The sequence below is a fragment of the Diospyros lotus genome, chromosome 6 (genome assembly GCF_014633365.1).
Source record: "Diospyros lotus cultivar Yz01 chromosome 6, ASM1463336v1, whole genome shotgun sequence".
Classification (NCBI taxonomy): Eukaryota; Viridiplantae; Streptophyta; class Magnoliopsida; order Ericales; family Ebenaceae; genus Diospyros; species Diospyros lotus.
This window is the reverse complement of record NC_068343.1, coordinates 7,212,889-7,225,558: the sequence shown is the minus strand read 5'-3', so window position 1 is coordinate 7,225,558 and position 12,670 is coordinate 7,212,889. Positions and strand designations below refer to the sequence as shown.

Genomic DNA, 12,670 nt, shown 5'->3' with positions numbered 1-12,670 from the left:
AAATTATTGATATAAAATAAGAAAAACATAATTTATATGGATAATGCAAATTATATAGTTAACATTATAATCTCATTTGATTGTACCTTGTTTTAATTCATGAAAAAACATTGTGTTTGCAGAATCATTTGAAAATAATGCGAAAACTTTTGTTAATAATGAGAAAAATTTTGAAGATAATAAGTTTCATATCTTAAATGATAGGAGAAGACAGTCCTAAAATCAAAAGCCTATGATATCTCATCGTGGAAGATCTCCCAAAACCTATTTGTCTTGTAACAAACAATGAGGGTTTATAGCTCTTGTTTGTACAAAATCTGTATCATTTATTGGTTAAGTGGATTTTTCCCATTGTTGTGTTATTGTGGACATAGGTATATTGAGATCAACAATCCATGATGAACTTATGTTTTCTCTTTTATTTTGATTTCTGTATTCAGTATGTGTGATCCGATCCTAGCATAGAAAAATTTTCAACCATACATAGATTACTGCGAACTTGCTGTTGTCTGTAGCTTCTTTGTATTCTGTACAAGTAAATGTGTGTTTATATCATCAGTTTCTCAATTCCTATTCCTTGTATAATATGAACTTGTCAGACTGAAACATCAAGAGACAATGATTTATTTATTTAAATCTTCCTTAAGGTTCACACAAAAGGAGAAATAACTTAGCTCTCAAAATTCAACTATTGACTCCATCTCTCCTTCTACATTTGTCAACTGGTCTAATACAAATAATAGGCAACGAGGCCTATTGTTCTATGATTAAAGAACTTGAAAACATATAAACAAATGGCACTAACTCTTTTTTTTTTTTTTTAATCAGTGTGTAACATTTACAAAGCTAAATGCCTGAGTAATTATATATCGAGTGAACAATTATTTTTAGCTTAGAGACGAATAAAAAAAAAGTCGTCATTGAATTATTCCTTAATTCTGGACAACCCATTATCTACTTGTAATTGGTCCAGAAAAGAGCTTAGAGAGTTTCCAAATCTTGAGGGTAGCCACCACTACCTCGTGCTACCAGGACATCATGGATATTCTTTTCGTCATAAGTAATAATCATAGCTCTTGAAATATAATATATTCCCTCAACATTTAAAAATTGTTAATTTTAACATATCAAATATTTACAAACGCAATCGAGAAAAGGATTTCAAAGGAAATTAGAAAGATGTACAACATCAATGACGACTTTACTCCTAATGAAGGAGATTACATTTATAGATAAATTGATTAAGCACTTGAGTAAAACATAAAAATGGATACGAAACGCGTCCATATTATAATAGAACATATATGTTGAAATACTAGTATGTTATTTATATTGTGAAGACAATTTTTTTACTATTATAAGATAATTGAAATTATTTGTTTTATATTTTAATTTGTTTATTAATTTCTTTTGTTTCCATTAGCAAATAGAATCCTAAATAAAAAGTTTGCTAACGAGTGCTCTGTCATTAATGTATATTTTACCAATTAATAGAAGAGTTAGGATGTTAAAAACGAGAAATAAACCTCAGTTAACAAGATCCTTAAAAATAATTTTAATCATTAAATTTATTCAATTTATTGAATAAAAAATTGAGAAACTAAACTACTATCAGCCAGAATCTACACCAAATTTAGAAGCATTGCACGTGATTGAAAAAGGCAAAAATAAAAGTAAACGCCGAAACCTCCTCAAGCCTGTCCACGTGACAACCCATAATTGGCTCATTGACCGTTGACAACATCTAGGCTCACAAGTGTTCAAGGAGGACACGGGAAATTTTATTGCGTCTACATTATATTATATTAGTATATATTTATAATAATAATAAATTAAAAAATAAATAGTGCAAATGCGACTACCGTATGTATATAATGTGATGGCGCAGGGGGAATAAGCATGCGGCCGCAGTGCCAATGTCGCATTTATTTTGGTCCCACGGAGAATGAGGATATTTAATATTTCAAGGGCAGCTGTTTGAATTGATTATTAGGTTGACTTAGTTTTTAGTTGTGGTAGGTTAGATATTGTTTGATTGCTTTAACTTTAAACGTTATATAATTTATTTAGTTATATATTTATTAAAAATTTAAGACAATAAATATTATCAAATTTTAATATTATTTAAGTTTTTATAAAATGATATTATCAACTTATTTCGTTGATTAAATAATTTATGATTTTAACCTCAAACAATAATAATATTTTTAACTTTATCTCTTTTTTTTTAATTTTTCTGCTTTCTTTATCATAGTCGTTGATGTCTCCAACTCCTCCATAGCAACTGCTGTCTTCATCTCTATCCCTATTATCATCGTCATACCCTTCGTTCGTAGTCTCCATTGTCGTTTACGTGTCCTCCACCTCCTCCATCTATATATATATAACATATATATATTTTTAATGTCTTAATATATATTTATATATTTTTTAATAATTATATATAATTTATCAATGTCAAATAGTAAAAAATTTATCAATTGAATATCAATTTATAATTTATTTTTATTAAAAATTAATATTTTTATAAATTTTATTTATATTATTCAGCAACATATATATTTTAATATTTTTATTAAGTTTTGATAACTTGTCAATTTTTCAAATTAAACACATAATTATATAAATAATAGTTTTGATGATACGGTGGCCGATTAGCTTCCTTGTGCCTGGGACCAAGTAGTACCTGCAATGTAGTCGAGGACTTGTTCCCCTGGAATTACGATGACGTTCAAGTCAAATTACGGGATGAACAAAAGTTTCAAATATCTCAGTTTCAGGCTTAGAGAAAAATAAAGATTGAATCCTATACTCGTTGCTGGTCCTCTTCCTTTTATCCTCCTACTAAGATAAGGATCTTCCTCCAAATTATCGAGATCTTTATCCTGTTCTTCGCGAAATTGAGATCTTACCGATATAGATTATCTAATCGCTTCCTAAGGGTATTTTCCCTTATCAAGTTTAAAACACATTTATTCAAACATTAAGGTTGCGTTCTCTTTATTGTTTTCAATGTATTTTTAGTTTTTAATTTTCTAATATAATGAAAACGCGTTTTCTTTACTATTTTTAAAAATGCATTTTTGAAAAAAAAAATTGTAAAGAAAACTCAAAACAACAAAAAATAGTTTTGAGTGTTTTCAACCAAAACAAACTTAAAACTCAAAATACATTTATTTATTTATTTATTCATATTTTATTATTGAAATAGAAAAAAATATTATAAAATTCATTAACTTTAAAATATATATTTTTTTTAATAATATATTAACATTAAATATTTCTAATTTATTGAATAATCAAATTTATTGAATAAAATATAATTAAAAACTTATTTTCAAAATTTCAAAGAGAATACGCTTTCTAATTTTTTGTTTTGAGGAATAGTTTTTCAAAATGACAAAGAGAACGCGTTTTCAATTTTCTAAAAAAAGACTATTAAAACAGAAAATTGAAAATAAATTTAAAACTAAAAATTGAAAATTGAAAAGTTCGGTTGCGTTCTCTTTACTGTTTTCAAGTCATTTTTAGTTTTCAATTTTTTAAAATAATGAAAACGCGTTCTCTTTACTGTTTTTAAAAATATATTTTTGAAAATAAAAAAAAAATTGTAAAGAAAACTCAAAACAACAAAAAATTGTTTTGAGTATTTTCATCTATAACAAACTCAAAACTCAAAACATATTTATTTATTCATATTTTATTATTGTAATAGGAAAAAATATTATAAAATCCATTAACTTTAAAATGTATATATTTTTTTAATAATATATTAACATTAAATATTTATAATTTACTTAATAATCAAATTTATTGAATAAAATATTATTAAAAAAATATTTTCAAAATTTCAAAAAGAACGCGTTTTCTAATTTTCTATTTTGAAAAATAGTTTTTCAAAATAACAAAAAGAACGCGTTTTCAATTTTCTAAAAATAGAGTACCAAAATAGAAAACTGAAAATGAATTCAAAACTCAAAACTAAAAATTAAAAAGCAAAAAGAACGCACCCGAAGAGAACGCAAACTAAACGTTAGATAATTTTTAAAGTTTACACTACTTGTAAGCTGTATAAAAAAAAAAAAGGCTAAGCCAAACAGCCTCTCTATCACTAGGGGAATTCAACAGTGTACTGTTTGAATGGTTTGTATGTTAGACGATTTTTAAATTTCACTGCTTATGGTGATTGCGAAGTTTAACAGTATTACTAATGATGCTATCAATTCAGTATAAAACGTAATCATGATTTATAAACTGTCTACATTTTTACCAACGATAAGTGATTGTATTAGCGTGTGTGGTATTTTGAATTTGAGTTTGTAAATTAAGATGCTACTCGTTAAATTATTTATTTTAACTGTTCACCCAAATTCAAAATAAAACTATAGTTTTTATTAATTATTTTTTTTGCATTTAGTCATAAAATTATGGATGTTGATTGATTGTCTAGTAAATAATAAATTTATAATTTTGTTATTTAATAATTTAAAATATAGCATTTAAAACAATAAAAATGTCATTAATTTTGTTGTTTTTCTCAACCATATTGAGTTGGTTTAACAAACAATTCTAAAGTTTTTTTAAGTTATTTTTTTTAAACCAACAAAATATCAAGTATATTTATCCTTTTTCGTATTAATTGTTGTTAATTTGTTATAGTTAAAATCGAACAAACCAATAAGTTATTGTTTAGATAAGTTCAAATATATAATGGTTTGGTTTGAAAACACACCTTTTAAGTCATTCAAATTGATCAATACACACACTTAGTCTATGGTATTAAGTGGGGCTTCTATTTTTACACACACTTAGTCTATGGGTAATGTTAATTATATTGTTTTAAGGGCAATGATTAAGAGATAATAAGTGCACATTTATTGTTCAAAACAAATACTAAGAGAGGTGAATTAGATTTTTCAGAAATTTAAGATTTTAATTATTGTTAAAAACTCCTAAATTATAATATTAATATTTAGTGATTGCAATTAGAATAAGAGCAATAATAACAGTAATAATTATAAATAACACGAGAATTTTTATAAAGAGTCGACTTTTAAGAATCTAATCATATCTCTGAAGATTATACTTGAGGTTTTATTAGATAAAATATATCACTAATTTTTTATTAGAGTTATAACAAATATACAATCTCTTAACTAAGCAAAAACTATAAGTACACTGCTAGAAAATACAAACTCTCACACAACATATAAGTAAAAACACAACTTACAAATAGAGACAAACCAAATAAATCACTAATTCTTATAATTTCACCACCCAACACATTTCCAACTCTTGAACTCTCTCACTTTTATTTGAATCATTTTTCAATCAGTTCATTTTTCTTTGAGACCCCATATTTAATCTATATATATTATTTTTTTAAAATCTAGCTGGTACAAATAAGGGATAAAAGTAATTTTGAAATTTAATTTTTTTTTTAGGATTTTCAATGCTACAACCTATTCATTCTAGCATTTGTAAGTAACTTTTGATTGCAAAAAAATCTTAAATGTAATGTACAAGAAAAGTATATGGATCAAAATGAATTCTTAAGACAAATCAAATAAAATTAGGAAAAGGTATAGGAAGACCACCAGATGTAATTACATACAAATTTTTTGGAGACAAAAAGTTTATAAGAGTAAGAGACAATAAGATCAAAAAATTAAATATGCAAAAGGGACATGTCTTAAGACAAACTATATTTTATCTTCAAAAGTGATCTTACTTTTTGTTCTGACATTTTTAAATAGAAAATATAAACTTATCAAATTATCATTTAAAAAAAAAAAAAAAAAGAGAATAACACATATTTGTTTTTATTTTTGAACATGCACTACAAAATTTAAGAAACAAAGTATGTTTGAGATGTTCGTTAGACTTTGATAGACTTAACTTATTTAAAAAAAATTATGCGCAACTTCAATTGAAACTCGATCAACCTAAGATTAGAGATCAAAATTTTGGTTAAGTTCAATCAACTTAAGTTCATCTTAAGTTGACTATATTTGCGCAATATCAAATATCAATTTATTACCTTACTTTAATCGACTTAAGCTTCACCATCAGTCGATTTAAGTTACTTAGTCATGAATTTTATTTATTCTTCACATTAAATTGATTGAAATTCTTTATTTTTTTTTATGTTTATGTCAATGAAATAATTTTATTATCATTAAAATCATATTATCCTATCATTGAACTTAACAATATTTTTTTTAGATAAAAATATATTTATTATATATTACTTTTAACATTTAAATAATCTGATTAGTTAATAATAAATGTATTGTATTTTAAATGCTTTAATCAATCAATCATATTGTTTGAATGCTTAAAATAAGATACAATAATTGTGTTTTGTTTGGAAATAAAGTTCATTTATTACCTTTTAATAATTTTCCTTAAAATAATTGTTAGCATTACCCGTATTTTTTTTTATGGCGAAAACATAAAGTGACATTTGATTAATTTTATTTTTCCTTAAAATATTTTTAAAAAGGATAACCTAATAAGTAATAAGTATGGTTAAGCTTCGATAAATTTATCTTATTTTTAGATAAGGTATATTATTTTTAATTTAAAAAAAATGTCTTAATTAAAGATATTATATATTTATCAATAACTAAAAATAATGAAAAATCCATTTATCCAAGATTAATAACAATGATTAACATTCGTCTTTAAAAAATTATAACAAAATTAATCTCATAAACTCAAAAAAAAAACACGAATAATAGAACTCGAGAGATATATATCCATAATCACATTTACCTCCACGCGATATGACCTTTTTATATTCAAATTTAAAGTAGAAACTAAACGGTAACTGCAAACCCATGAAACCAAAATTGTTTTAATTATTCCTCAAGTAATTCAACGCCAACCATTCAATAATAATCATCCCAGTTGCATTAGCCCTGAAACTCGAATCTAGACTGCTCCTCCTGTGTCCAGGTCGAGGAGAGCGAAAGCCCATTTTGGGGGACGCTCTTTCCATCAAGATTCCATTCCCGACATCTCCCGCTGCCTTTTCCAACACATTTGCGATCCACTGCCATCGCGACAAGTGGAGCTGAATCTGACTGAGAACCGTTCTTTGGTAGTTGAGGTTAGAGGACCAGAAGCAAATGCCAAAAAGCCAATGCCTTTTCATTCTAAGCCAGTCCAGTCCCCGCCTATGCCGTCCGCTAAGAACAGAATATTGGAATATAGCGCTCAAACACAGGTGGTTCTCAAGCAAAGGGCATTTTTGCAAAAGTGATCCTTCTTGGTTTCTTTCTTTACAGCTTAACGCTGCCTCAGATCACTCGATTAAGCGTAGGTTTCGCCATTATGGGCGGCCAAAGATGTCCCGCTACCCCCATTATTCTATTAGTTAATGTTTTCTGTTAAAAATAAATTATAATTTTTTGCTACTATAAGAACGATACAATACAGTGACAACGTTTTTAGCCCATTAATACAACTGGCCACGGGTTAAATGACAAAGTTGGACATGTCGATTCACTTGGGCCACTGGGCTACCACCCAGATGTACATTTTTTAAAAAATTCACTTCCATGCGTTAAGTCCATGTTATTTTTTGAGAACAAAAATGTTAATTGAATGCATAAAAGTTATCCTTATTGTGATACTCAGGTCACTCAAAACAAAAATTACTGAGTGTAAAAGTGAATAGACAACACATTATTAATACCGATATCACAGCACACTCCAAGTGACTCATGCACAGATTACCTAATATCGCATGGAGTGTCAACTTTCTCGTGTTCAGATTGGCATTTCCATTATGCGAAGGGCGGAACTGTGGGAGCTCAAATGTGAAATACAAATAGGAAGAGATGATCCCATCTTCACCGTCTAATCACCTAACACAGAATTTCGGTCAAACGCATCCAAGAAGGCCCCACATTTGAAAAAAGAAAAAAAGCGCTTCACCGTCCTTAGCGAGCCCCTGCCTCCTGATATAAAGCCTCAACAAGCAGAGGCGATGGAGAGACGCTGCACCAAGCCTTCCCCTTCCAACGTTGCTGCAGAGGAGCTAATTCCTTCGATGTTCAACCAAAATCCAGAGATGGAGCTGAAAAGCACCACCACTACAAGGTCGACAGCAAGACGGCGTTCTCTTCTTGTCGCAATGGCCATTACGCTGCTGGTTCTTACTCTGTCATCTCCGGCTGATTCTTCCAGGCTGCTCAAGTCTGACATCGCCGGCTCATTATCATCAGTTCGTGGGGCTCAACTTGAGTCTGCTGGCCAGGCTGCGCCCTCTGGCTCGTTGAGCAACTCAAATAACCGGCTTCTGCGGGGAAACGAATTGTACCCGTTGGCATCTGGACCGAGCAGGAAAGGCAACGGGCACTAGGGAATTCGCTTCCAGTTTCTTCCTCTGTTTTTCTCATTGATTTCTTAGTAGATGTAATTCTTGTCCATCCTCTAGGCAGTTCATATTGTAAAAAGGAAAATTCTTTTCTTCCAGCTGAAAAATACAGCAATAGAGATATATATTTTCTGAGGAACATGTGTTCTTCTTTACATCCTTGATAGATAACTTCAAGCGCCAAAATAATGAGAAAGCTAGACCTGTCTGCCACAGATAATTTTCCACAATTGCCGAAGAATCAGCCTCAGGGAAACATGAACATCTGGCTAAGCACACAAGATTGCAAAATAATGGTTATAACTACACGAGAGAGGGTATCTAAAGAACAACTAGGATGATAATATAAAAGCAAAATCTCATCCAGCTGCCTCTATGGTCCAATTCAACATCTAGATACCAAACATTGACACAATGAAAGTCAAATAATACATGGATTATGGATACTTAAGCTGATTTCGACAATCCACTTTTTTGGACATTTTACCTGTTTCACCTAATTCGCAACCTGAACCATAGAAAGAAGCAAAAGCTATTTGACAAAGTATTGCAAGATTACTCCAGCAATTCCTTACCAAACATACTTAGAAGACCAGAAGTCAGACCTCATACTGCAAGATTATCTGGCTTCATCAATTTTTATCAGGGAGAAAACTTCACTGGCACTTGGATGACTTGAATCTGAGAAACCAGCCATAGGTATCTCATCGTTGCTAATCGAGATGCTTTCAGAAGGTAGGTGAGCAAATGCAGGCACCGGGAGCACCCATGACGGGTCTGGCGTGCTGTCTTCATGAGGTTCTCGGTTCCTAGCAGTCTGTTGGAGCTGCAGCGCATATTCCAAATCCCACAAAACATCATGCATACTCGGCCTGTCAACACCGTACTCCCTCAGACACTTCTCCACTATTCCACCAAACATTCTCAACGAGTTGGGATTGATTTTCCCCACAAGCAAAGGATCGATAATTTTCTCAAGCTCCCCTTTCTTATGCCAGGACAAGCCCCATTCAGCCAAGTTTATTTCCTCTGCGGGAAGCAAGTTACTAATGGGTCGTCTTGCACAAAGCACTTCCAGGAGAACCACCCCAAATGAGAATACATCCGATTTCTTAGTCAACTGTAGGCATCTGAAATATTCAGGATCTAGATAACCGAAAGTGCCTTTCACAACCGTGCTGACATGGGTTTGATCAAGAGGACCTAATCTTGAGATGCCAAAATCAGAAACTTTAGCCACAAAATGAAAATCAAGTAAGATGTTTGTTGACTTAACATCCCTGTGAATGATGCAGATGTCTGAACTGCTGTGAAGATAATGTAGACCCTTTGCAGCACCAATGCAAATTTCAAGCCTTCGGATCCAAGACAATTCAAAGCTCACTGTTGATTTCTCATTGTCACGATTCGAACCATAGAGATGGTCCCTTAAAGTCCCCCTCTCCATGAACTCGTAAACAAGTATCATCTCAGACCTCTCATCACAATATCCGATCAAGGAAACAAGATGGCGATGGCGAATTTTGGACAAGACCGTGATCTCTGTCTGGAATTCTGGGAAGCCCTGGCCATGTCCTGGCTGGCTCCGTTTGACAGCCACTTTTATACCACTTCGGAGAGTTCCCTTGTAAACTTTCCCAAATCCACCCTCACCAATCAACAACTTCATGTCAAAATTATTAGTTGCATACTGAATGTCTGCAAAAGATAGCTTCAACCCGAGATTAAGATTGCAAACAGGGGAGCGGGAGACAGTGGCAGTTCTTTCCCTACTCTCGCCAGGTGAACGCATTCCTCCAAACAGAGGGATGGCCAGCCAATCCGAAACTTCAACAGGTTTTGCTTTCCTATACTTGAAACACAACAAGAACACCACCGCCAATGAGATCAGAAGAGCCACACCTCCAACCACAGAACCAACTATGACAAGCAAATAGTTCTTCGATGACTCGTTTTCATCAGGCACCGATCCTGATTCCTGTATAAGCTCCATGATCTCTAGCCCATTCAGAAAGGCTGTTTGAACATGGGTACCATTCCGAGGGCCAACACTTATGTTCATAATGCCAGAATTATCAGACTCAACCACCAAATCATAGTAAAAAGGAGCCGCGAGATGGCCAATCTCCTCATATGGATCTATTACCTTACTGAAGTTGCTGTAAACGTAGAGATTGAACTGAGTATCATTGACGCTTTTGCTTATTATGTCGCAAAAATGTACTCGAACAAGATGCCTAGCATTTTTATCCACACCAAAACGCCACGTTATATTGAAAAAGTCGTAGTCCCTATCAGAACTTGTATTCATTTCTTTAGCAGTATTATAGACAAGATCAGGAGCATCGTACTTATCTGCTCTTCCATCCTGGTAATTGGGCGGATCACTGCGCCTACTGTTCTTTGCTGCCTCAGAGGAAAATAGATATTCATCATCAGGAACCCAATTTCTCCACAAAGTATCGTTATCAGCCGTGAGAATTTCGCCCCCAACGTTGATCCTGTGAACTGGGTGAAAAGCATGAGAAAGCAAGCCACCGAGTTTACTGTTTCCCCCTGAAGCAGTGACATGAGTGGCCGAATCTGGGATGAAATCATCGGGGGCGACAAACACTTCTATTGCATTTACAAAGGCCAGAGGTGGTTCTTGAGGAGTGAAATAGATTCTGAATTTTCCCGCGCTAATATTGGGCAGCAGAAATTCCTTAATCACAGGCGAGGTACTAGTGTTTCGTACGCTGAAATTCGATAACAAAGGGAACCGGGAAGCCGAAACGCTGAATTGGGCATCGAAGAGATTCTTGCGAGATGAAAAAGGGTAGAAATGGAGGCGGACCATGTAAGTGCCGTTTTGGTCGATTTCTAGGTCGTATGAAGAAGGGGTTGTGAAGATTCTTGCCGTTTGATACAGAAGAGGAGAGGCGGCGCTCGACGAGCTGGCGTCATTTACAGAACTGCTTTTGCCGGTGGAGAGGGCCAAGGAACCGGGTTTCTCGTCTCCGACGAAGATCCGGCCGCCACCGGCTGTGACGTTGGAGTCTGAGCCGCAGTTGATGAAGTACTTGTCAGGTGCAGTGTAGGTTGATGAGAGAAGTGAAAGCTGGGGGAGAAGGAGGAGGAGGAGGAGGAGGAGACAGACAGAGAAGCGCAATTCTGGTTTGGGGCAGCGAAGCTTTGCCATTGCCATGGAATCAGCGCCTTGCGGGAAGGGTGATCGGAGCAATGAGGCTCGCGCGCATATATCCTGGAAATGACACGAATGACGACATTGACTGGAAGTTGACTTGCATCAGCTTGTAGCTTTTTGACTGTGCCCATCCCACGCAGAATAATTGGTGGTGCCATGAAATTGACAAGTACACGTCTAGGCTCCTCCTTGCCAAAAGGAGAAAAGGACTCTTATTATTAAAGAAAAATTAGTTTTTATTTATTTATTTCCTTACTTGCTAGTACTAGATATTTCACTAATTTAACTTCCTTGTATTATCCTCTTGGAAATGAAAAAATATTAGCCACCCATCAACTTTGGCCTTTTCTTTGTGGAAATTTTTGACCAGTATAAAATTATTGAACGAATGAACAATTCCTTCCAAGTCTTCAACCAACTAGTCAGTCTTCAACCAACTAGTCATTCGTTTGGCAGTTTTATATTTTGAACCCACCATTAGAGAATAAAATAGAAAAAGAGATCCCACAGGGAAATGACTGAATAATGTTTAATTTTTAATTGGGTACTTTTTAATTTTTAAAATAACCTTAAAAAACCTCAATCTAGAATTATATTTTTTTATTTGTAAACTTTGACACACAAATTTTACATAAAAATCCTCCCAATGTAAAAAGGAAAAATTCAAACCACTCAAAAATCTCTATTATGAATAAAAGATAATTATAACCACAAATCTTACCGTAACAATAGGTACATGATCATAATTTAAGCAACTAATTTGAATAATTTCAAAATAATAATAAAGAATAATAAAAATTATTACGAAAAGACTACTAGTCATAGAAGAAGATGTATAACACAAATAGACAATTCAACTATACAAATCAAAGTCCAACACTCCTCTCCTACTGATAAAAAAATCAGTACAATCAAACTCTTACAATTGGGCTCTAACTTTTAGGATGTTTAAAATTGGGCTCGACAATTTTAAATCAAAAATTTTAATTACAAACCCTTATATTCTATGACTTATAATTGAAGATATAAACCTCAATTTGTCAATCCAATCATTCATAATGAAGAACATATGTCCTCTCACTATAGATCAAAAATTA

At 32.5% G+C, this 12,670-nt stretch overlaps 1 protein-coding gene across 10 annotated transcripts; it reads right to left on the bottom strand.

Moving 5' to 3' along the window:
- Positions 1-7,645: 7,645 nt before the first annotated feature.
- On the bottom strand, positions 7,646-11,717 carry LOC127803247 (probable receptor-like protein kinase At2g23200). Of its 10 annotated transcripts, none has more exons than XR_008023477.1 (3): positions 8,874-11,717; positions 8,590-8,655; positions 7,646-8,485 (listed from the first exon to the last, which is right to left on the bottom strand). XR_008023477.1 is itself a non-coding variant. In XM_052339342.1 (2 exons), the coding sequence occupies exon 1, from the start codon at positions 11,571-11,573 to the stop codon at positions 9,006-9,008; it is 2,568 nt and encodes an 855-aa protein (XP_052195302.1). In that variant the 5' UTR covers positions 11,574-11,717; the 3' UTR covers positions 7,646-8,655; positions 8,962-9,005. The 10 variants fall into 10 exon arrangements, 3 of the variants coding, with proteins under 3 accessions (XP_052195302.1, XP_052195304.1, XP_052195305.1); XR_008023476.1 differs by having other exon boundaries at positions 8,590-8,651; XR_008023478.1 differs by having other exon boundaries at positions 8,962-11,717.
- Positions 11,718-12,670: the final 953 nt, after the last annotated feature.

What these genes read in the sequence shown, in the direction of transcription:
- LOC127803247 (XM_052339342.1), bottom strand. Translation starts at nt 11,573, where the DNA reads ATGGCAATGGCAAAGCTTCGCTGCCCCAAACCAGAATTGCGCTTCTCT.